The sequence below is a fragment of the Pristis pectinata genome, chromosome 2 (assembly GCF_009764475.1).
Source record: "Pristis pectinata isolate sPriPec2 chromosome 2, sPriPec2.1.pri, whole genome shotgun sequence".
NCBI classification, from domain to species: domain Eukaryota; kingdom Metazoa; phylum Chordata; class Chondrichthyes; order Rhinopristiformes; family Pristidae; genus Pristis; species Pristis pectinata.
Genome location: NC_067406.1, coordinates 118,971,035 through 118,997,896, shown reverse-complemented (window position 1 = coordinate 118,997,896; position 26,862 = coordinate 118,971,035). Strand labels below are relative to the sequence as shown.

At 39.3% G+C, this 26,862-nt stretch overlaps 1 protein-coding gene and 1 long non-coding RNA gene across 2 annotated transcripts in view; one reads left to right on the top strand and one right to left on the bottom strand.

Annotated features, from left to right (window-relative positions):
* LOC127582445 (protocadherin Fat 4) overlaps positions 1–26,862 on the bottom strand; it is a 293,967-nt gene that overhangs the window by 108,625 nt on the left and 158,480 nt on the right. Inside the window, exons 6-7 of the mRNA XM_052037709.1 lie at positions 8,565–9,487; positions 5,649–5,823 (exon numbers count right to left, since the gene is read on the bottom strand). Coding sequence (XP_051893669.1) covers positions 5,649–5,823; positions 8,565–9,487 — 1,098 coding nt within the window. The remainder of the gene's footprint in view (positions 1–5,648; positions 5,824–8,564; positions 9,488–26,862) is intronic.
* Positions 1–26,862, top strand: part of LOC127582453 (uncharacterized) — a 54,151-nt gene that overhangs the window by 22,410 nt on the left and 4,879 nt on the right. Inside the window, exons 2-3 of the long non-coding RNA XR_007958116.1 lie at positions 23,591–23,772; positions 25,985–26,178. This is a non-coding gene — a long non-coding RNA (uncharacterized LOC127582453). The remainder of the gene's footprint in view (positions 1–23,590; positions 23,773–25,984; positions 26,179–26,862) is intronic.

Below are 26,862 nucleotides of genomic sequence, written 5' to 3'. Positions count from 1 at the left end.
GTCACAATTGACAACAGTTTTTGGTAATTGACAGGAAGGAATTACTGTGATTACATGCAATAGGAATGGGAAGAACTCACAAACAATTGCAAATAGTTAAAAATAATTCATGAATTAACTCCAAAAAGAAATAGCTGTTTCAATTTTGAGACTTAAACTGGCAAATCTCCACAGAAATCAGAAATGTTGAAGATGTAATCCTACAATTTATTTAGACTGCAAACAAAAAAGGGTGGGGAGGGAAAACATTCTTTCAATTATATTTAAAAGACAGATTTTCACTTTCAGTCCTTATTGCAACTTTCAAGGAAATAGTTTACCCCTAGGCTTCTTAAATATGGTAAATTTCTTTTCATGCTGATATTGTATTAACATGGCTTCTGAAGAAACTCAATTTGTTCTTTAATGCATTACCAATGGACGGAAATAATAGTGTTTTTAGATGGATCTGAAATTCTGCTGAAAGTGATAAAAATACTCTTTTTCTGTGTGATTAGAAACTGACAGAAACATTGTGACTTGTTCATCTCTCCAGGCACATGCTCTGACATCTGCAGGAACATCAGAACAAAATTTCCACTGTTCTGATCTGCACTTAGGGAAGGTAACTATTACCTTCTAAATTAACAATGGAAATAGATGCAACTACCTGAACAGATTGGTACATAAAATGAGGAAGCACATTTCATTAGCTACTGTAGTTTCTTTACTAAGCACAACTTCCAAACCCATCTAAATAACATCAAGGCTCAAAATAATGATCATCCCAGCACTCTGGCTTGTGTTCAATTTTTTGTCAAAGAAGCATATGCTTGACATTTCTTAGCACTTCACAATGTCTAATGTACAATCCCTTCAGACCGCCTCAAAGACAGACTGTACTTGCAAGGACCATTTATTCTCCCTGAAGCATCTGCATGTTATTTCAGCTAAAACAACTGTCTAAATAGCATGTGAGAAATGAAATTATTCTTATGTCAGATAAAAAGACATGGAAAATTGTGGAGTTTAAATGCAGACAGTAAGTTCAGAAACAATGCAAAAATTCTGTGAAGAAGACAGTTCAAAGGATGAGGTGAATCATGCACTTGTATTGGAGCACATTCAAAGAGGATTTGGATGCATTTGAAGTGATGGCTCATGTGTTTCTAAGGCAGTGTGATGGGCTGGCTGTACAAGGTGGCAAGCTATGACTGAATAGTGGATGCTGATTTTACTTGAGAAAGGTGGCCCTGTTTTTACACAGACATCCTGGTAGTTCTGTGTGTAAATGTCATCAGTTCCCTGTAAATTCAGGATTCCTGAATACATATGTTCAAATTTAAAAGTTCCAAACTTCAGGATAGCTGTTCTTAAGGAAGCCTTTGATTGTGCTCTATTGTTGAATGTCTCATGGAGTCCATGTTGTCACAAAGGTGTAGCTGTTCATTACCACTTGGGTTGGAGAATTTACCTGAACAACAGGAAATACAAGAGACTGCAGAAGCTGGAATCTGGGGCAACAAACAATCTGCTGGAGGAACTCAAAGGGGTCAAGCAGCATCTGTTGGAGGAAAGGAATTGTCGACATTTCTGGTTGAAACTCTGCATCAGAACTAAGAGTGGAGAGGGGAGACAGCCAGTAAAAAGAGAGGAAGAATGGGTGATAGGTGGACTGAGGAGGCGTGAAGGATGATGGGCAGATTGAGCCAGGTAGGGAGGAAGAAGGGTGGTCGGGACTGGAGGGATATATGGGAAAGGGAATGAAAATGGGAGGATTGGTTGGGGGGGGTGGGGGGGGCAACACTATTTAACATTGGAAAATTCAATGTTCATTCCATTGGGTTGAATATTCCAGTGGAATATGAGGTGTTGATCCTCAGTTTGCTTTGGGCCTTACCCTGGCAGTGGAGAAGGCCGAGGATAGAGAGGTCGGCGTGGGAGTAGGAGGGGGAGTTGAAATGGCATGCAACCGGGTGCTCAGGATGGCCATTGCGGACAGAGCGCAGGTGCTCTGCAGATCTGTCACCTAGCCTGTGCTTGATCTTGCCAATGTAGAGGAGGACCAAATGCAGTAGACAAGGTTGGAGGAGGTGCATGTGAATCTTTACCTCACTTGAAGGGCTGTTTCAGTCTCTGGATGGTGGTGAATGAGGAGGTGTAAAAGCAAACATTGCGGGGAAAATGCCAGGGGTCAGGAAGGGGTGAGTGGGGAGGGATGAGCGGACCAGGGAGTCACACAAGTAGTCCTTGTAGAAGGCGGAAAGGGTGGGGAGGAGAAGATGTGCCTCGATACAATTAATACAGTCGATAGAATTGATAAAGTGAATACATAGACATTACAAATGTTGTGTGTCACATAGGAGAATAGTCTATCTGACTGCATTTTCTATTGAAATGCATCTTGCGTGCAAGAAGTTAAACCATAAACTCGAGATACCCAGTTGCATCACTATCAACTCTTTTCAAGCCACTCAAGGTTATTGAAAATGACAACAGCAAGAGAGGTCTGCTGTGATTGAGCAGATAACCTGGCATTTATCACTGCATGTTTTACCAATCTGGTGACAGAGCTGTAAATCCAAGGAGAGATTATAAATCGCTTGAAACCTGTTGTAGAATATATGACTAATTCCAACTGACAAGATGGCCAGAAACTGTGAGAATTGGCCAGAGATAATAAGAGATTGTGAGAGATTGCAACCGAGTTTTAGCAACTAATACTGGCTGATGGACCACAATGGCTCATGTAGTTATTAACCAATATTTAGAGTATGACAGGCAAGTCATTGTAAAATTCATCATTTGATTGGGATGCAAGAAAATCACTAGAATTCATCCATCTACAGTTTATTAATAGTTTTCTAATATGGCTTCCTACACAAAAAGTCTTTGCTCTAATTGTTCTAATTTTGAGTTTTTTTCTTGTACTTCTAAGATACTTTACCTCAATTCCAACAGGTGCCAAAAATATCTCAAAATAATCAATAGAAAAGATTACCTCTAATCATTTCTCTTTTTCCATTTTTTAAATTCTAGTTTCAGCCTATCCAACCTCTTTCAATTGCTCTTTGCATTTCTTCAGGTCAGAGACCTGCTGATGTTACCTGTTACCAGCTTCAGAGTATGATTCTGTAACCAAAGTACGACTGCACTCATGTAGTACTATTTACAGAAACCTGTCAGGAGACCAGCTGGAGAGTCCCCATGGACACCACCACCCCCCATCCCCTTTCACAACTCCATTGTGTAATATTCTTTACCATATCCCTCTGAGCCCATGAGAGCACTCTCTCTCCCTTCTTCCATGGTTACAACATCAATTCTTGTACCAGCAGCACTCTCCAACAGTGAAAAGAATTTATTGGCTTTCTAGGTTGCAGGTGTGAGATTAAGTGTTGGCACCTGTGTGATCTTGCAATGAATTGATAGATTAATTATGCTGGAACTCATATTGCAAGACATTACATAGGCTTTATGGGATTTTTAAAAACAGATTCAGAGTTGCAGACAATGCTGTTTTACCACCATTAGAAAGCAGAAAAGGAATTTCTAGGTTTCTATATACTTCCACCAAATGAAAGTGCAATATGATGTTGTAAGTAGAATCAGCTACTCTAAAATGCTGTAATTATCATTCACAACTGGAATTGAACACAATGATGAAAATAAAACAATATTAAGTAATTGAATTTCTGAACAATGCATTGATGCATTTTTTTTGTTCTCTTGCTTCTGGCCCATCTATTGATCATTTAAATATGGCTCATCTGGTTATCAGCACTTATGCCTCTCCCAACTTTATGAACAGCTTTCATACTTTTGAACATCTCTATCAACTATTCTCTCAGCCTTCTCTGTTTAAAGGAGAACAATTCCAATCTCTCTAGTCTCTACACATAACCAAAGTCACTCATCTCTTGCACTATTCTATCAAATTTCTTCTGCACCTGGCTGTCTTTCCTAAAGTATGGTGTATAAAAATGAACCAAATACTTCAGCTAAGATCCAACCATGCTGCATAAAGTTTTGGCAGAGCTTCCTTGTTTTTGTAATTTATTTCTCTATTAACAAACTCAAGGATCTCATATGTTTTTTTTTAATTGTCAATTTGTTGGCAGAATTGTTCCTTTTGTGATAAGTTGATTTGTCAACATTGGTCCTGCCTGGGGAAGTTATGCCGTGTGGTTAAACACCATGGATGGAAAAAGAGAGACAACCAAATAAATGATGAAGATTAAATACAGGAAACAAGAGGCACAGAAAGGTATTGTGGTTACAGGGCTGAGAAAGATATTTCAAATGCATTCCGAGATGTACCTGGAATGAATTAGATAAGATTTGTTTCAGAAAATAACATTTTAGGACACAACATTTAAAGCATAAATTTAGCAGAGTTGGAAAGGAATGGGTGATTTTGAACAATGATACCCAAAGCTGTCCATCACTGAGGTTTTCCTCAGCTGTTTTCTGGCTCTGTAATAAGGTAATCAATTTTGATACTTGCTTTGAGTAGTGAATATTTCCATTATTATTAATAATTACATTATTATCATAACTCCCAGCTAAGTAAAAGGTAAAACATATGAACTGTCTCTTTTGTTTGTCCAGTAATTTCTACCATGTCTGGCATAACATCAAAATATTAAAAGTGGCAGAGTTGCAGATAAATCATACCAGGTGGGAGCAATCCATTGAAGCAAAGAAAGATTACTGGCTTCATGTATTCATCTGCACTGGACTATTACCAGATAACAGGTTATTCAGTCTGGTTTTGGTGTGCGCTTACATTTCCATTTTGCAGTGATCTAATTCAGTGCGTTAAGTGCTTTGGAATGTTACAATGGCATATATATAACCACACGTCCATTATTTTTGTTGAGCAGTCCCAGATTGCTTGACACAACAAAACACAGTGATTTATACTAAACAGTTTAGTTTTCCATTGTTCCTAACCCATAGAAGGTCCATTTTAGCACCAGGGAGTCTTACCCAGCAGCGGTAAACATCATAACCTAGATAATGACATGTACTCATTTTCCATCTTTTAAATGAATAATCAGAAAACTGTGCTTCCCAATTTAATAGTGACAGGCAAGACTTCACACTGCAGCAATAAACTGGATTAGCTGTTGTCAGAATAAAACCAGATGAAGTCAACAAAAGAAACACCCTTTCCTGTGAACTGCTTAATTGTGGTGCAACAATATAACAATCTCATCAAGTCATTTAACTGAAATGACAAATTAAATCACCTACACTGAAAATATTAATGGCATATATTTGCTTTTGCTTGCTTTTAACATAAAAAATGTTCCAAAGGAAGATAACTTTGAAGTTCTCACTGAACATAAGATGAACTTCACAAAGGTCTGCTTCTGGTGAATTCTTTACTTGCTGGAAAGACTGACAAGAGAATCAAGCATGGGAGGCTAGTATATCTGATCCACAGTTCTTCATTTCATCTCAGTCTTTAAATACTAACACCTGGAAAATACAGAGTTCTGAAAACTGGACTCATTGATCCCTATACCTGATTCTTCAATCTGCACTCTTGTCAGGAGTAGAAACTTACCTTCAGTTTTAATATATTCCAAATCATTTTACATTTACATGGCAGAGTGTGTGAGTGAACTACTTCGAAATGCAGATTAGTTTGGTGATCTTACCTGCATCAGTAGCAATGACAGTCAGGACAAACTGTGCTGTTGTTTCTCGATCGAGGCTCACAACCAGGCTCAGCTGTCCACTAGATGTCAGAGTAAAAGCTCCTTCTTCATTTCCACCAACAATTGTGTAAGCCAACTGACCATTTAGCCCTTGGTCATCATCACGAGCTACGACCTACAGAATAAATCCACAAGATATAAAAAGCTAAGGAAATAACAACACTCGACAAAACAATGGTGAGATCGCACATTAAGCACTTTGACTAAAGAACTTTAGAAAAGCATATTGCCAGAGGCCATGGAAAGTATGCAGTTAAATGTATCAAAGATGATTCCATTATGTAGATTTATGGATATGAAGTGTACAAATTAAATTAATAATGCCAACATGAATCTATGAATGAACTGGGAACTATTTATCAGTTAGAATGATCATTTTGCAAATTATTTTACACAGATTTGCTTTTTTTTTATAAATTCATACATAGAGTCTGGTAAGACTGGAACTTACTGCCCACCCTGAATTGTCCTTGAGAAGGTTGTAGTGAGCCATTTTCTTGAACCATTGCAGTTCTTGTGGTGAAGTTATTCCCATAATGCTATTAGGTGGGGAGTGCCAATGATGCTAAAGGAATGACAATACATTTCCAACTTTGATTATTGTGTGATATGGAGGGGAACTTGTGGGTGGTGACAATTCCCATATAACTACTGGGCTTGATTTTCCATGTAGGAGATCGCAAGGTTGCAGGATTGGGAGGTTTTGTCAAAGAAATTTTGGTGAATGCTACAGGACATTTTGTAGATGATATGCACTGCAGCTGTGGTGTGCCAGCAGTGGATGTTTAGGCATTGTTGCAGATGGTATCAATCTTCTGATGTGCAGCTGGTGCTGAATTTATCTAAGCAAATGAAGAATATTCCATTATGCTCCAGATATGTCACGTGGATGGTGGAATGGATTTGTGGAGTCAGGTGGTAAGTCACTTGCCCCAGGAAGCCCAGCCAGAGATCTGCATGCAGCCTCAGTACTTATGTGGCTCTGATCAATAATGATGGTTGAAAATCTGTTTATGGAAATGGCAAGAAACAGTGGTCTGATTCTCACTTCGACATGATCAGATCCTGACAATTTTATGGCATGAACAATTATTTCCCACTTATTAGCGCAAGCTTTGGTGTTGTCCATACTTTGCCACATTTGTGCCTCGGGCATTACTACATTTTGTTGTGCCAGGCTCATGACTGAAATAGCTGGAGGTGAGCTGTATATCAATCTTTTAGAGCGACTATAAAGACACAAATAATTTCTAGCCATTGCTTTTCACGGTGGACAAGTCTGCTCATTCAGATGTTATTTATTACTGGTAGATTTGTGTCAGTTGCAGGTTCTGATAACTAATTCCACACCTTTGATCAATTTGGCTAAATCTAACATTAACTATGTAGATTGGAGGCTGGACAGGTATTTGTCAGTTAGGGGAGCAAGGAGAATCTTTTCAGGGCATTTTTTTCAGAGGGTTAAGCTTTGGGTCTCTGATACTGTAACTTGTATGAACCTGTTGAAGAAATGGCTGAACTGTTGAATATATCCAAGTTTGAAACAGAGTTTTGAGCTCCAGGGGAGTTAAAGGTTATAAGGAACAGACAGGAAAATTGAGCAGAAGCCAAGGTCAGATCAGCAAGATCTTACTGAATGGCAGAGCATATTTGAGGAAATAAATGGAACACACCTACTCCTACTTCTTCTGCTGAAGAAGCAAAAGTCTTTTTCAATTCAATTTTTTCATTTATGTAATTAGAAACAGAGTTGCAATAATTTCCCCATGTTGTGCATTGAAATTAATTTATTTCCTGAATGAGTTTGATGTTAATTAAATAAAGCTTACCACCACTGTTGTAAAATTCTGCTGTGTGTGCTGCACTTCATGCTTGTTTAAAATTCTCAGTAAAAGCATGCAACTCATATATCACCTCCTCCCTCACCACCATCCAGTGGCCTAAACAAACCTTCCAGGTGAGGCGCAGATTTACGTGCACCTCCTCTGATCTGGTCTATTGCATTCAGAGTTCGCGATGTGGCCCGCTCTACATTGGTGAGACCAAGCAGAGACGAGGTGAACGTTTTGCAAAGCACCTGCACTCTGTTCGCAACAGCCATCTTGAGCTTCTGGTTGTATGTTATTTCAATTCCCCTTCCCATTTTCACACCAATCTGTCTGTCCTCAGCCTTCTCCACTGCCTCCTCCACAAACTAGCTTGGTTAGGCTAAAGCCTAAGGTACGAACATTGATTTTTCTAGTTTCAGGTAACCCACACCCTCTGTATCCTTTTCCCACTCTCACCAGTCCATCCAGGGTTTCTTTACCTTTTCTATACCTCCCCTTCCTCTTACCAAGACTCGTCACCTTCTTCCACATACCTATCTGCCTGGGTTTCTTCTCCTTTGGTTTACCTTTCCTATCCCTTTCCCCATCTGGTTCCATCTGCCCATCATCCCTCCATTATCTGTTTCCACCTATCAGCCTCAGTCTCATCCACCTGGCTCCACCTGCCTATCATCCTCCCCTCATCATGCTCCACATGGCACCTACTAGCATCTGTCTCACCCCTCCTCTCACTTTTATATGTTGGCTACCTTCCCTCTACACTCGCAGTGCTGATGCAGAGTCTTAACCTGAAATGTTGAATATCCCTTTGCTTGCACAGATGCTGTTTGACCTGCTGAGTTCTTCCAGCAATTTGTTATTTTTGCGAGTCATATACCAGTATGATTTACTGTATATTTTGCTTTTACGATAAATACAAAAAGGAGCTGACCAGCACCTACACCACATACACCAGATTTCATCACAAGATTAATTTTACTTAAAAATGGAAGAATTATTGCAGATCAAGTAGATTTATAGCACCAACCTGCAAGATGGACACTGGCAGATTCTGTGCATTTTCCTGCACATGCATCGTATAGGGTGACAGTTCAAAGACAGGAATAAAGTCGTTCATATCGGTGAGATTTATGTTCACTACAGCTGTGGCAGTTTGTGGGCTGCTTCCGCGATCAGTTGCCTGGACCGTCAGAGAATACGAGGGTCGCGTTTCACGATCAAGTTGCTTGGCTACTGATACTACACCAGTGACAGAATCAAGTCGAAAATCATTGTTCAGATTTCCGCTGGCGATATGGTACCGGACCTGACCATTAGTTCCTTCATCTAGGTCAGTGGCAGTGACCTGGATGAGATCAATGCCGCTAAGTGTGTTTTCACTAATTTCAACTTCGTAGAGAAGTTGCTGAAAGACAGGAGGGTTATCATTCACATCAAGTACAATAACAGTAATGTCCATTGATGAAGAGAGTGGAGGCTCACCCTTGTCTGTAGCAATCACCGTCAATGTATAATTGGAGACTTCTTCCCTGTCAAGTTCACCAGTTAATTGTAGTGTGCCATCTATTGTTCCAATACTGAACTTGTTTGCTGAGTGACTCAGTAACGTGTACTCAACATAACTGTTTGGTCCACTGTCAGGATCAGTGGCTTGTGCTTTATAAACAATAGTGTTCGTAGGAGAGTTTTCTTGCATGTATGCCATTTTTGAGGAAATAAATCTTGGTGGGTTGTCATTGACATCCAGAAGAATAACAGAGACTTGTGCTGTGCTTGTGAGCCTACTTGCAGGCAGCAATGATAAATCATGAGCCATAATTAGCAGGTTGTAGAATGACTGACTTTCCCGATCTAGCTCTCGCCTGGCACTCAAAACACCATTATTGTCAATATTAAAATACTGCAATGAATCTCCAGATGCAATGCTGTATTCCAACTGAGAATTCAGTCCTGGAAAGAGAAAGAGAGGAAACCATAATTAGCACATCAAGTGTTTAAAAGATGGCTTTGTACGGTGTAATCCAATTAAAATCAGATGACATTTAATCAGTGGAATAAAGCAAAAGGAAAAAAAATCCACATTCTGGTGTTTTTTACGCTGTTTCAGAAGCTGATTGTCATTCTGTATATTTTCTGCATGATCGATTATTGTGTAGAGTTAAAAAAAAAACTTGAATCCAAAAATTTGAGAAAATTCATTTTCTCCATTGTTTAATTTATAAATAGTGCATAACATGCAATTCAGGGCAATTTACAGGGACAATTTACAGTAGCCACTTAAGCTCCCATCTAGCATGTGGGAGCAGACCACAGCACCTGGGGAAACCTATGTGCTCACAAGGAAAACATGCAAGCTCCAAATACTCAGTGCTGGAAGTCAGGATTGAACCAGATCACTGGAGCTGTGAGGCAGGAGTTCTATTTGCAGCATCACTCAAATAGCCTTAAGTAATGTATAGCCAAGTCCATATGTTAAGACTATTTGATTCAACCCATCTCGAAGAATGTTGCTCTCCTCTTTCTGAAACTCACATGGAAACAAAAAAAAACACCAGAAACATTCAGATGGGGGAACATCTGGATCAACGCTTTAGGGTGACAAAATGTAATCATGGTCAATGACTCTGTTTCTCCACAAATATTGCCTGACCTGCTGAATACTTCCAGGATTTTCTGCTTTCATTTCAGGTTTCCATTATCTGTAGCTTTTCGCCTTTAGATCCCTAAAACTCGCATCCTTACTGTCACTTCCTTGGCTTTTTCCTGTGTCCTTGGTGGCCTGAAAGCATTGACCTGCATGAACTCCACCTCAATCTGAAATCTAACACTTGTGTCCCATCTATTTCAAAGTTCAATTCACCTATCATCCCTGCAGTGACTTTATCTATCTTCCTCTGGTGCCTCAATTTCAAATACTCTTGGCTCCATTCATCCCTGTACTTAATCACTTTCTTTAGAACACTATATTCTTGATCACAGTCCTTCAATACAGATCTTTTGCAAGCTTTCTCTTCTCTTGGGACACCTGTACATTAATTAAAATACCAATTAAACACTGACCCTGCAATTCCATTTTCCCCAGTTTCACTCTTCCACCAAAAGTCCATAATTTAACTGCAAAATTGTTTTGGAATGATTTAACACATTAAGGGCAGTAGAAAAATGCAAGTTAATAAAAAGGCTGTCCAAGCCTCTCCATCTTTTCCAACTGTTATGATCTTACCTGCAGGTATTACACCTACTTCTCATGTACATGAAGATTCTGTGTGTGGCAACCTGCATAATATTTGTCTTGTTATGGGAGACAGCAAATGCAGAAGACTTGTTGCAAGAAAACTGGGGAATTGCTGCATACTTTAATGCTAGTTATTCAGACAATATATTTATACCTGGTAGACCTATTGTTCCAGCCTGCTCTTGCCCTACCAAACATTTTTCCTACCTTGACTCTATTTTGCCCTCCCATCCAATCCCTTCCCACTTACATCCATGGCATTTCTGATGCTCTCCGCCATTTTGACAATATCCATTTCCCTGCTCCCAACTGCTCATCTTCACCATGGATGTTCAATCCCTTTATACCTCTATGCCATATCAGGAAGGTCTGAGGGCCCTCCCTTTCTTTCTCAAATGGAAGCCCAAACATTTCCTCTCCAATAACATGTTCATTTGATCAGTGGAACTTGTCCTTATACTAAACAACTTCTCCTTTGATTCCACCTTCTCCAGATTAAAGGTGTAGCTACGGGAACTCGCATGGGCCCGAGCTATGCCTGTCTTTTTGTTGGATACCCTGGAACAGTCCTTGTCCCAGGTTAATTTGGGATCATTTCCTCAGTCTTTTTCCAATATATTGACAACTGCATGGCTGTCACATTCTGCACAGAATTTGAAAATTTCATCACTTTTGCTGGCAATTTCTACCCTGCTCTCACATTTATGTGGCCCGTCCCTGACACTTCCCTTCTCTTTATGGATTTCTTTGTCTGCATCCCAAGAGATAGATTAACCACGAACATCTTTTACAAGCTATTAACGTATTTTACAAGCCCACACACTCTCACAGCTACCTTGACTATACATCCTCCCACCCTGCCTTCTGTAAGGATCCCATTCCTTTGTTGCTATTTCTTTGGCTCTGTTGCATTAGTTCCAATGATGAGGCCTTCTGCTCTGGTATGTCTGAGGTGTTCTCCTTCTTCCTACAACATAGCTTCCTCTTAACCATAGAGGATGGAGCGCTCAACTGCATTTCTTCTATTTCTTGCACTTCTGCTCTCGCCCCCCTCTCCGCTCGGACAACACAAAGATAGGGTTCCTCAGTACTCACCTTCCACCCCACCAGCCTTTGCATTCAATGTATTATCCTTTGCAAATATTCACCAGCTCCAACATGATTCCACCACCTCCTCCCCTCTCCTCTCCTTTCTGTGTCTTGCAGGAACCACTCATTTTATGACTCTCTAGTCCATGTCTCTGTCCCCACTCAGCACCCCCTTCCACAGCATCTCCCCATGCAACTGAAGGAGATGCAACACCTATCCATTCCCACCATCCAGGAGCCCAAACAATCATTCTAAATGGAGCAGTGATTCATTTACACTTCTTCCAGTCTGGTCTACTGCATTTGGTGTTCACAACGTAGCCTCCTCTACACTGGAGAAACCAAATGCTGTTTGGTTCATCAATTCGCAATGAACCTGTGCTCAATCCGTAGGGATGAACCTGAGCTTCCTGTTATATGCCACTTTAATTCTCAGTTCCACTCCCTGTCCAACATGTCTGTCTGCAGTCTCTACACTGCCATAGTGAGGCATAGTGTGGACTAGAAGATCAACATCTTATCTTCCATCTAGGCACTTTGCAACCTTCTGGAATGAACATTACATTCTCCAACTTCAGGTAAATTGCTCTCTCATCGTTTCCCATTATTATGCCCATGTCCCTTTCTCACCACTTTTCTGTAAAACAGCTTACTAATGGTCAGTACTCATGCTCATCACCTGATCTATCATAACTTATCTCCGTACACCTTACTCCTCCCCCAAGCTCTTCTTTGGAAATGGTGAACTCTCCATTCTTTCTCTAGTTCTGAGGAAGGGTTGCTGACCCAAAAAGTGGACTGGTTTCTCTTTCCACAGATTCTGCTTGATTGGTTGAGTTCTTCCAACATTTCTGTTTATTGTTTCAGATTCAAGCAAATGCAGTTTTATTTGTTTTCCATATTTATTTCTTAACCCTGTTTAATAACAGGGCCACTACAAGTACCACACAACTAGGAAGAACTACTTACATTGGAAAGTTGATTGGGGCTGGAGGAGATTACAGAGATTGAAAAAGGTGAGATCACGGGGAAGAACAAGGATGGCAATTTTATAATCAAGACATGAATAACCCAGAGCCCATATATGTCAACAAGCATAAAGCTAATGAACGAATGAAAAATCATGCAAGTTAGAACATGGGCAGCAGAGTTTTGTATGATCTCAGCAGAGCAGCTAAGCCAAGGATGCAATCAAGCAATGGTCTGGAAGAAGAAATAGTCTGAAAGATGACATGGATATGATGTCTGATTCTCATGCTGGAATTACGAACTGTCTAATTCTATTTCAGACAGCTGGCAGGGAAAGAGACAGAGTTGGTGTCTGAGGAATGGAGTTTGTGGTGGAAACCAAAGAAGATGACTTCAGTCCTCTCCATATTTAATTGAAAAGAATTTCTACTCATCTAGTACTGTATGCTGGATAATTGGTCTGATGATTTAGAAATAAATAATGAAGGAATTAAGAGAAATGCTGTGAGGTAAAGTAACTTACATGGGGAAAATGACACTTTGTTTTTGGATGCTGTTGCTAAGTGGTAGCACATAGATGAGAAACAGGTGGTGGTCTATGGATAGATCACTGGCTGCAGCAAAGAAGTCTTTGCTGTGTTTTTCTGGATCTGACTGAATAGAAAAGAATGGAACCAGATGAGTGATGTCTCATTCAACTGGATAATGGTTCAGAAGCGCTGCAGGAGGAAAGCTACAAGGTTAAAGGAAAATGTAAAATTTTATATGTAAAGCTGGAATATTTTATCCTTAAAACTAATTACTCTTCTAATGAAAAAACAACAAGATGTTGGAGGAACTCTGCAGAGTAGGCAGCATCTGTGGAGAAAAGCAGACGGTCAACGTTTCGGATCAGAACCCTTCTTCAGGAAGTCTTGACCTAAAACGTTGACTATCTGCTTTTCCCCATGGATGCTGCCTGGCCTGTTGAGTTCCTCCAGCATCTTGTTGTTTTTCATCTAGATACCAGCATCTGCAGTCCTTTGTTTCTCTAGAATTACTCTGCTAAACTTGTTTTGTTCAAGTAGTTTGTTGAACTGTATTGATACAGAACATGTCGAGAAAGTAATTTTAGTAATAAAACTACTTTTTAAAATATTCCCTTTTTGGGTCTGAAGCAACATTAAATTGCCATTAATTAATTAATTAATTAATTACACAATGCTAGAGTAAATTCAAATCCACAATGGACAGTTGTAACTAGACAAATGTTAGAGCACTTGATCTACACCACATCTGTTATCAGCTATAGTAAGAACCCAGTACTGTCTTTTGAAGATCAATTTCTGGAATTTCATCTCTAAACCTCTTTGTCTCTTTCTATATAGCCCTCATAACTACATCTTTAACCAAACCTTAATAACCTTTAATCCTAATAACCTCTGGTTTGGTGTCAATGCTGGTCTGAATATATTAAGGCGAGATACCTTGGATATTTCTTTGTTAGTCAGCTGTTACTGATATAAATCTAGAAATCATGCTGTGGTATTATATCAGAATCATTTGTCATCTATTTTAACGAACAGAGCAATTTGATTTGAATGCAACCATCGCTCTGCATTAAGCACGCAGCTTTAGTTACAAGACCACTGGTACTAATACAGTCATTAGTTTTAAGTGGAACAAGTGTTTTATTATTGCAAATGATTTGCTCACATCCAGATCCACTTCCATTGCCACTAAGTCAAGGTTTTTGTATGTAAACTTGTAGCACACATTCAGTAGATTGTGGTTCACGTGGATGTGGTACAAATCACTGGATTTTCTGGGAATGTTATGCCATGCCACACCAATTCTGTTGCCTTTGTTTTAACGCGAACAGGCTGTGACTGGAATCTGTTTCTTGATGACTAATAGTATTTTAAAATGTAGCTTTTCCTTTGGGATGCAAGTGCAACGATGGTTAATACAAGATGAAGCACTTTTACATTATCCGGTTTTACTGTGTGTCCGACAAAACTGCAGAAACACTAAAAAGATAGTTAGATGTATCATGAATTGTTCCTCAGTGCAAACACTTGGCTAAACTAAAATGAAATGTATTTTAAGCTGATTGTAACAGTCACAGGTAACAGATTATATACTTAACTGGTGTGTACTTAAAACACATTCGTCATATATTCCCCATCACTAACATTTATTTCAGAAACAAAGATGATTGCCATTTGACAGGCAAGTGATTTAACCACATTAAATAACATGACATACAGTATGCTGCAAATCTAGAAAACTGACACCAGCAGATAAAAACCTGTAATTAACTTTGCTTCAAAAGCCAAATAGGAATTGATATTTTTTTTCTCTCATCAGGCTGTGCTGCAAACTCCCTAAATAGGGCATATTTGAAATGTAATCCACCAGAATTCTCTCAAATTCTGAAAGTGATTTTTCCTTATTACGCAACTGCCTTATTTGACTCAGGAATAATTATCACTCTCAGCAACATTGCACAGCTTCTAAAGACCTTGAAGAATTATGGCAAATGCAGGGAGAGTGGTAGATCAACTCTTTCTGGGTTTGTATAATACCAGCCTTCTTCAACAATACAAGGAGTGCCAAAAAAAGGGAAGAAATTATTACTAAAATTTCTTGAAAACAGTTAACAAACAGAAATCAGATTTAAGCTATTACATAGATGTTGTAAAAACAAAAGATCTGGCATCTCCAGAGGGACATAAGTTATCTTTTTCTCACTTTCTGCTCCATTGGTGGGCTCACAAGTTAAACAATTAAAATGGCATGAAACTTGCCTTGCAAAGTTCAGCTGACCTCTCCTTGACCTTATCTCCATGTGTTGCAATTTGATCTTTTAAAAATCAAATGCTCCAGCAGTAATGGATGCAACTTGAAAATCCTTGGTTTTTGTATCTGACAATTACACATCTTCTTTAAGTGGGTCTAAAGTGGGCAAACTCTATAATATTGGCATAATAAGCACACTGTATATGGTATAGCAAAAATCTCATCACTCTGAGATGTGATGCTGTACAGTTCTTTGTTCTTCAGCCTGGAAAGATTCAAAAGCAATTGCACATGGGAGTTGTAGGTCTGAATCACAGACTTGAATGACAATAGGACTTGTCTACTCTTGTCAAGTGTGTTTTTCCAGCAGTTGTACCACATGTGCAATCCGAGATCCATCACATTATTTACAGCTGTTTATTTTGTAACCAGAAGAAATGTTTATGTTCTTTGGCTATTTGGGGTCATAACTGTCATTGCATTGCTGCTGATTTTAGTATTTATTTTCCTTCTGTACCACACAACCACATGGGTTCAAAACAAAAGTTTTGGTGAGATAAAGCAAATAATCAGAAACATGTATCACATATGATATGGGCTGTTAACAATCATTGCTGCTTTATGGATGTACCACTTTAAGGACTGCATCATGAGACTAACTGGTGTCTGTGCCTGTGCAGGATTGTTTGTTGTGGGAAGCTCCAGTCTCTCTATCTCTGTGGAGGAAACCACAATAATAAATGCTGTTCTGATGCTGTAAGCTCTTTCTGACTGTTTAATACTTTTGTTATTAGTTTGAATAACCAATTATTTTTCAAGCATCTTAGGGAGATCAAGATGGTGAGATACAGTGTCAGAAGTACTGGTTGTGAAACTGTTGGATGCCTTGTGTAAATAGGAATACTGAACACTATGTGTGATCCCTCCCGATTGAGATAATACACGGGCACGTGCCAGAGATGTAAGCCATGTGTTTAAACTGAGGTTGGACACATGGAACAAATAGAGACTCCCAAGCTGCTAGATTTCCTGGCAAGTACTTTATCAAAAGAATGGAAACAGTGGAAGTTAGAGTTAATGGTGTTTATTGGACTAGCTGTGAAAAATACACCAGAACAGAAGAAAATAAAGATGTTGGTGTATCTCATTGTTTCAAGTGGAGAGAATGGAGAATGCATTAAATATCTTACAAGCACATTGAAAAGTATCTAGAAATGAAAGAGTTGATTGTTATTTACATGCAATGAAGAGCAGAGAGAAATAATCTTTTGATACTTTCTTAATGGAGGTAAAATTATTCCGCATATTGAAAGGGTATATGCTTACTGATATTGGATTATCTGTTGAATCCAAAATCACAGCTTGTGAGACAGAGTTAACTCTGGAAATATGCAAACAGACATGCAAAGCAGCAGAACTATATGCTGTCAGGATAGAAGTGTTTGATGGGCAACAACAGGAAACACGTGCAATGGAATATGAGGCGGAAAGCAGAAGAGGGAAAATACATTGAAGATTGCGCTATTACAAACACTGTGGATGTCAACATGAATGGCTACGAAGGAATGTCCAGCATATATTAAAAAAAATGTGTGATGTAGATTGGTACATGCACAATAAAAAGGACATCAAAAATCCATGCAGTGACTATGGGAGAGATAGTAACCATTGACATGCCTACTCCGTGGGTATTCAGCTTGGTGTGTGCTGCAAAATCAAATGCAGGCTGAGAATTTACCTAGACGCCAGGGATCTTAATAGCTCCCTGAAGAGAAACTATTATGGAGAAGTTTTTGTCAGACCTGAGTGGAGCTAAAATGTTCATTGTACTGGATGCAAAAATGGATTCTGGCATGCGGAGCTCAATAAGGAGAGCATGCTTTTATCCTATTTCTGCACACTGCACTAGGGGAATCTCAGTGAAGGCTCTGTGGGTTCAAAAGCAAAGCAAATGACAGTGTGGTCTTTGGAGAAGGGGAAACAGTGGCCCGTGACCAAAAACTGAGAGCAAAACAGAAAATGCATCCGTGAAAGGAGAAATGTTTCAAGTAGAAGACCTTTTGTTAGACCTGCCTGAATGTTTCCAGCACTATTTGTTTTTATTTCAGATTTCTGGGATCTACAGTTTTTTTCCACCAAAAGTCGAGATCCCTGATGAGCATACGCAGAGAGAAATAGATGATGTTGAACATACAGAAGCTCAAGGTCAAAATGGGGGAAGACTCCTCCTTCAGTCACTTAATCACCAGAGACAGTCTGAAGCCAGATCCAGTAAAAGTCAAGGCAGCAAAGGAGATATTGCACTCAATGGATACTATAGGAGTGCAACAGTTACTCAGGTTTGTCAACTATCTGAGCGAGATCCTGCCCCTTTGAGTGATCACTCAGGCAGTCAACTTTAAAGGAGATGGAATGGTGCTTGATGGAGGTTCAAGAGCAAATAGTCAAATATAAGATATCTTTATTAGTCACATGTACAGTGAAACACACAGTGAAATGCATTTTTTGCATAGAGTATTCTGGGGGCAGCCCGCAGGTGTCGCCACGCTTCCAGCGGCAACACAGCATGCCCACAACTTCCTAACCCGTACGTCTTTTGGAATGTGGGAGGAAACCAGAGCACCTGGAGGAAACCCACGCAGACACGGGGAGAACGTACAAACTCCTTACAGACAGTGGCTGGAATTATTGGGGAGATGGTCACAACCACACCCATGTTGTGATATTTTGATGATGAGAAGGAACTAGTGCTATAGGCAAATGCATCAGAAGGGTCTTAGAGCAATGATCCTCCAGGAAGGTCAGCCAATAGCATACACAAGCAGAGATTCACACGTGGAAATGCATTACACATAAATTGGGAATGACTTACTTGCTGTAATCTCTGGACTGGAAAAGTTTCACCAATAAGCATATTGTGAACTATATATAGGCAGAGCGATTACAGCTCACCCAACATCATTCAATTTAAGCCTAAAAAGCATTGATAGGGTTGCAGAGAATTCTTGTGATGATGTTTATATACAACATAAAAGATTTGGTATTGTCTGGGCAAAGATATGCATGTAGCAGACACTTTTAGAGAGTCTGAATCTTAAGCCCCTCTCAAAGACACATGGCATGTGAGGGATACTGAGTTTGAGACAATCAACATTGCAAAGCATATTTCAGTCTCTCAGCCACTGATCCAATATACTGAGGCTACCAGACAAAATGATATGATGCAGCCCCTGGAGCGAGTGATTCACACAAGAAAGGAAAGAGGTACAGCATGAGGTTGAACCTGTTTTCAGATCTGTTCCTGCACTAGAGAGATGAACTGGCACTCAAGGTGAACAGATCAGAGGTGAAGCATGCAAACTGTGAAGATACAACATGATCAAACATGCTCGCTCTCACTTTTGGGAGTGAAAGGTTGCCTCCACAGGAAAATTCCCACTGACTGGGATGAATGAGAGCCTGTGTAGAAATGCAAGACCTGCAGATCTCCAGTCAAAGAAAATATTTCATTCTCATTTAATTCTTGACGCACAGCAGGCAAAAGTCAGGTTGGATCTGTTTCACCAAGATGGAGAAATGACAATTGATTATTTAAAAAAAATCTGTGAGCCACTTCTTAGGAAATGTCTACTCATTGACAATCAAAGGAGAACTTGCCAGAAATGGCACCTCTAAGGAGTTGATCATTGATAATGGATCACAGTCCAGAGCAGATAACTTTGTGATGTTCTCACAGGACTGGCAATTTGATCGTTATACATCACCACCTTGCTGGAAAGGCAGAGAATGGGTAAAGGTGGCCAAAGGATTGCTAAAGAAAGCTAAGCCATTACAATAAGGCCACTGCTTGGGCAACCTAGCCTTCTGTATGCATCAATCCAAGGAATAGTGAGCGGTCCTATGCAGAGGCTTAGGAGCAGATGACTACTCCCAACAACAGAAAGAACCCAAGGTGCAAAAAAAGTCAACGAGTCTTACAGCACAAAAACAGGTCCTTCATCTCACTGAGCCCATACCAACCATTTAGCAGCTATTTCAACTAATCCTGCATTAATCCCATTTTACTTATATTATTCTTCCCACATTCCCATCAACTCCTCCCACCTTCCCCTAGATTCTATCACTCACCTATATATTAGAGGCAATTTACAGAGGGTAATTAACCTACCAACCTGCACATCTTTGGGATGTGGGGGTAAACCAGAGTACCCAGAGGAAATCTACACTCACACCCCAGGAGAGAATGTACAAACTCCATCATGACAACATGGGAAGTCATGATTGAACCCAGGTCACTGCGAGGAATGTAGAAGGACTACAGGAAGATGGAGGAGGCCAATAGAAAACTGGAACACTACTATCATCTGAATAAAATGATTAGTAGATGAAAATTTAAGTAAAATATTACAATTTTACACTGCCTACTCAATGCTAATTTTATGCAGGTCTGAACCAGGCAGAATCTTCATTGTATTATTTAAAATCGGGAGGAGGCACCCTTCCTTCACCTGACCAAATTCTGTTCAATATGAAAACTGACATTCAATTGACCAAAGATAAATAATCCCAAGATCAAGGTAAAATTACATGAAAGAGGTAATGTCATTTAGGCAGAGCCTTTGGTTGTCCAGAATTGATCTGACAGTCTTTGAGCTGTGGAAGGAAAACTCAGCTATCATTCTCATTTTTGATTGCTGAAACTTACATATCTGTGTGGATATAAAGCCCAGAGAGAATAAGAATCACCTATGTTGCTCTTCATTTTACTGTATTCTTAACGATGAATCAAACTTTTTCTCCAGTTTCCAATTCATAACAAACAGAAGGACTTGCAGGCCACTTGGACACTTGTGCCTGCTCTGCCTTTCAATAAGATCAAGACTCATCTTTTAGCTCAGTGCCACTTTCCTGTACAAACCCCATATCCTTGTTTCCCTCAATATCCAAAAATATACCAAATGTATTTAGTGACTGAGCATCCACAGTTCTCTTGGGTTGAAAACTCCAAAGATTCATTACGCTCTGGTAAAAGAAATTTCTTCTCATTTCAGTCCAGAATGAATGGCCCCTTATTTTGAGAATATATCCCCAGGTTATACACACTCCAGCCAGAGGAAAACATCATCGATGCATCTACCCTGTCAAATTTCATGAGAATTTAGCATGTTTCAAAACTTTCATTCCTCTGAATTCAAAAGAGTACAGTCCCTGTCTGTTTAATCTTTCCTCTATGAACAATCTCCCATTCCAGAAATTAATCTGGTGAATCTTCATTTGCTCCCTCCATTGCATACAGTTAGTGAGACCAGAACTGTACATAATAGCCCATGTGTGGTTTCACCAAGGCCCTATATATTTAGATTTACTCTTGTTCTCAAATCTTATTACAGTAATGCTACTGTTAGCCTTCCTAATTCTGGCAAAGTTTTTATAAGATGCTGATGGTTTTATATTTCCTAACTTTATTTAAATCTAATATGTTGTAGCGACTCACCGTCCGGGCAAGCGAACTGGCTCGGCAGTCGGGTCGCACAGCGTCGGAACGGCAAGGCCCAAGATGGCGGCGGGCCTTCGTCTTCCCCGAGTGACAGGGAGAACCCGCGCGCGGGAAAGACTTGATGCCGTAGCATATACGTCATTGCCGGTTGCATTGGGTGGGAACACTCTCCCTTAAAGGGCCCGCGGAAGGTGGGAAAATAAACCAGTTCTTGTTTGGCAATCCTTCAACAAGCGTCTTGTCTTATTTCGTGGTAGCAACCGCTACAATGTGAACTATTTAAAATATAATTTTTATAAAATCTTGTATGAATCTTAAAATGTCAACCATTGGAAATGAGGGTGTAGATTTTTATCCCATTCCTATAAATGATCAAAAACAAATAACCTGACAGCCAATATCAGTGCAACACAAGGTGACAAGCACAAGTGTTCAAGGGTGCACAAGGAACATTCTACAGAGTAAACATACATCCTCATTTGTGGTGGGAATCTGGCATCACAGGACATTGAATTCTACAGTAATGGAATGAAAATCTATAATGGGCTGGTAATCCACTCTGCCTGACTATTACTGATGTGGCGAAAGTGAAATCTTATTTCCATAGTTCTGTGTAATTTGAGAGATATAGTTGCTTTAACATTAAGTGGTCTTTGGTCTAATGATTTCTCTGATTGTCACAGTTAAAATGACAAACTCAGCAACAAAAAACTTAGCTTGAGTTCTTTCAGGCTGACAACAAATATGACATTAATTTAAATGTGAATCTTCTAGAAAATAGGTGAATAACTGCCTCACTTTTTTCCTTACAGCGGGGAAGAAGGCCATTTGCCCAATCAAGTCTATGCCAGCTCAAATAGCAATCCCAATTCCTCATGTATTTCCCTGTCACCTGTCAACTCCACATCAACTCCACAGTTATTCTCCTATTACTCATGTACACTAGAGGTCACTTACGGTGGCCAATTTACGTACCAAACAGCAAATCTTTGGGATGTGGGAGGAAACCGGAGCACTTGGGGGAAACCCACATGCTCATAGAGAGAACATGCAAACTTCACACAGACAGCACCAGAGGTCAGGATTGAACCCAGATAACTGGAGTTCTGAGGCAGCAGCACTATCTGCTATGCCACTTCGCCTATTTGACATCTTTCAAGTCAATGGAAACAAAGAAGAAAAATCAGGAGAGCTACAAAACAGACTGCAGATTCACCATCACCCACTTTCTATTGAATGTAGCAAAATATCCTAAGGCACTTGGCAACGTCAAACTTACCTCAGTGCCTTTTCAACAACTGCATATGCAAGTTATTTTCCTATCAGTACTGATGGTTTGATTTTTTCTATGGTTAAATGAGATAAATTCTCTCTAAGTTCCTCCGAACTGAGCTGAAACATATTGTGGAACGACTTCAAGTGGAAACAGCAATATCAATATGGTAATATATTCTCAATATTCACATTGCTGCAGGCAGTGGTGGAAATGTGGTTCTTTGTTGCTAGGTGATAAGAGGATTGAAAAATCAAAGGCTCACTCCAATGGCAGATTGGGCACATTTACTGATATCTATTAACTCCTTAAGGCAGGCTAAGGAGGTTGAGTTTCCATAGTGACACAAGCAGAAGAGACACACCTTCCAAGCTTCCTTTGGAGTTCCAAACATGCCTGATTTGCCTCAGTACTTAATGAACTGTGTAAATGGGATATAATTTTATAAGCATGATGATATATGTCAGCAGTGGAAATCTTTTAAATTTGCATTCTGTGGGCCACGGATAGACTTTGCCAATACATAATTGTGTCTTTCCTTAACTCTAATGTCGCATTTAGCACTGACCAATTAAAGCAACTTGCTCGTTGAACTAGGTGTGCCATCTTATACTCCCATTGCAGTTCCACCTTCCACGAATAATTAGCAATGCACTAATGACCTTTAAGATTTTTATTTATTGGCATATATAAATCATAAGTGTTCAGGAATCCAGCTGTCAAGATACAAAATGGGCAAAATAATCAAAGGCCTGGATTTTGTGTGGTAACAACAAAGAAACTATTAGTGTTCATTGTTATATCTGCATGAAACTGAAATTGACTTTGGGATTTCCCTGCAGGCACCACTTAAAGTACAATTTAGTGAATTTGCTTCTCAGATTTAGGCATCCTCTATAGCTGTATTGACATGAATTTACATAGTGGTCTTACTGAATGTATGCTGCACATTTTCTACTTTCTGTATTAGATCTAAGTTTTAAATGGAGCACTGTCATTTATATTGCTTAGCAAACTCTGCCCCCAAAAGTCTAATTTTAGTTTTATGTTTTTTAATTCCCACAGGGAATCTTTTTCCACAATATAATGGATTCTAAAATGAAACAAAAAGATACTTCAGCTTCTACCATGTGTATGTGTTTCAATCTTTATTTAGCTTTCTGTAAAATATTTAGAAATACAACTAAAAATGTGCTTTTTCTTTACTAGTCTTCTCTCTAAGAGAATTCTTTACTGTGATTGGCTCCTCCATGACTTGGATAACACAGCAATTGCCTGATGCCAGGAATCACCCTGAACTTTTACCTGACAGCAGCCAACATTAGAAAAGGGCACGTCTACTCCACAGTGATTGTTTGATCTTTAGGGAAAGCTTTCTTTATGGATCAGTGGTGAGTGTTGCTCCTTTGTTATCAGCTGCAAATTCAGGCTATTAACGTTTTTAGAACCACTGGAATACCTTAATATGAACAAAGAAATGACTGTGGTTGCAAATAGTGACAAAAATTAAAATATGCAGATACTTTTATACAGAAAATTTATAGTTACTTGTTTTTACCAATTATGAAGTTTTGATAATAAGATGGATTCTTATTTTGCTTTGTTAAATACTTTTTCATTACTCAGAAGCAGAGACTCAGAAAACTCATTACTCAGAGAACTATTTCATTACTCAGAGGTCGAGTTCTAAACTGATTAACTTAATCAGGGGAACACTATAATTTATAAAATTAATTTTCAACACAATCTGGCTGGACCACAGTCTGCCTTACTTTCATGAGCAAACTCAAGAAATCCAAGAATGGGAAAATAAACTACTCATTTATTGAAGTTAAGAGGGAAGAAATTACACTGGATTTTTATTTGACTAATTTAAGAACAATGAGCTTATTAGTGAAAATTAGGAATTTGGTCAAGTTGACAGTTATAAGCATCCTACAATGCCTCAAATGGCAATGGAATATTCACAAAAAGAACATTATTAGCAATAAATCGTTTGCCATAGCAATGCAATATACCGCAACAGCTGATCCAACATGGGATTTTTTTGTGGTTTCCACACTGACAGGCAATTCATATAAAGTACTTACTCGATCATGACCAGAACATCACAACTGCAACTACAAATGCTTTAAACAGGCGCCTAATGTTCTTGCCAGAAACACAAGAGCTGTTCCAGCTGCACTTCACCATTCTATGTCAATTCGAACATTCCTCAAAGAACACCAAGAGCTCGGTAATTGACACTGATTCTGCTGATCTTGGATCTATTTCCATGTCAGTGGTTTGCCTAAATTTCCGTTTCTTTATGCAAAGCTTCAGGTGTAGAGTTAAATATGAGCTGCTGAATCTAGGTCATTACAACATGAATTAGCAATTAGAAATTGTTCGGTTTGAATATTAGCAAACATTCAGATTGGATTTTTCAGTAATCCTGGGGATATTTTAACACTCAAGATGGGTGAGTTAGTCTCTGGTTGATGTAAAAATCTGGATTCAGACCTGAAACAGCCTCCATCCTGTCCAGTTCCGTTTTTAATAGAGACAGTACAGAAATGGGAGGGGATGTGGTTTCCACATCACTCATCAATTTTGTCTTACCCACTTAAATATTGTTAAGAGCCTCTGTTCTTATCTCTAATTCCATTTTAAATTTAACCCTGGTTGGATAATGTTTCAGGCTTTGGTAAACCCATCAATCAAAGGATTCCTGGATTGGGTGGTAAAGGATCCTGCCTTTTATCAGACAAATCCAATTTGTTATTAGCACCTACCACTTGGTGATCAAACAGTTCTTTGACCTTTCCAGTCCTGACCTGATACGAAGCAAGGCCCTTTCTCCAATGACCCATCCGATTTTATCCACGGCTCTTCTGGGTCTTCCATTTTCCTCTATGGGGACTTTGTTTTCTCTCTTCCCCTCTGAAGGCCTCCGATTACCCCTTGCTCTTCCACAGCCAGAACCTATGATTGCCATCACTGATCCTTCTGAGACACTTGTACCCTTGTAACTTCTATCCCTCCTCTACTGTACCCTGATGCCATCACCCAAGCTGTCAATTTGGCTGGCTTTGGAAGAGAAATAGCAACTTCCTCTTATCGTATGGCAGCAGGTGCAACATATGCATTGATGTCCAGGTTTTGTACCCAGGTTAAGGCATCTGATGTTCTGGAATATATCAAAGGGGGTCTTTAACAATGTGTTCCATCGCTTTATTTTTGTTGCTGTAGTTGCATCTGGAACCTGATTTGAGTTTTCACCAGTGCGTAAAATGGCCACATTTTCCTTATCAGTTCATATTCCAGTTCAAGGTTCATATGTTGCATGGAAGGTCTGGTCCTGGTCCCCTGGGGCATTGATCAGGACTTTGTTGCTTTTCCTGCCCTTGTCATTGTTGAAAGAGGTGCATTGTTTGTGGTTTCCTTTATTTGTGCCATGTCTTGGCATGCCTTCTGTCCAGTATTGGAACTGTGTGACTGATTCATGGAGCTGGGATTAGTACAGCAAATGTAGCTTCCCTTGTAATGTGGCTATGTGCTGCTCCACTTGTTTTCTGCCAATCTTGCCTCCTGACAGCTTTCACTCTTGCAACTTTTTCACAGCCAAAAAGAAGCTTCTGCCAATACCTTCCTCTGAGAACCCCGCCTCCTCGCCCCACCTCACAAAAAAATCAGCACTACTTTGTGGCCAAAGAATGTTTCAACAAGTTCCAGAACAAACAAACTGAAAGTTACTCTTGACGGCACAGAATCATGAGGGATCATAAGGGAAGGACTGCTGTATCACAATTGGTGTGGTAAGATGAAAAAGAATAAATGGAATTCACTGACTTGTCTTTACTAATTTGAGTGAACTGAGTTGTGTGACTCCTTTTTACATGTGCTAACAATCAATTGCTTTTTATTAATCATCACAATAATTAAATACACAGATGCCAGTGATTATAAGTGAAGAGACTGCTTTTGTTTAAATGTAGTTAATATCTGGAAGAGGTCATTTACTCTGTATATATAATGATGTGTGTGCATCTTTGCAGAGTTGAACAGAGTTCATATTTAATATTATGAAAATATTTCTCTGTCATAAGTATCAAAGCAAGACTAACCAGTGGTGTTCCCTAATATAAATAAAAACATATCAGTTGCAGTGTCTACTACTAACATGGAAACTGTGAGTGCATAATTCATTATTAAGATTTTGGCAGAGGAGATGGATGGAAGTAGAAGCAGAATTACTCAAATGTCTGCAGTTTGTCATAAATTACCCACTTCCAACATTTTTCTCAAATTCAACAGGCTAGCCTTCGATGCCTCAAAAGATCTTAAGTGTTTTCCACAATAGATAGAGAAGCATTCATTTCCTTTTTTTCTCCCTATACTTAGATTCTTCAGGTCCAAAATTCTGAGGAACTGTAATATAGCCCTTGTGACTGGCTCAATTTGTTTTATCTTTTAAAGAGTTTTGTAACCAGCAAATTTAT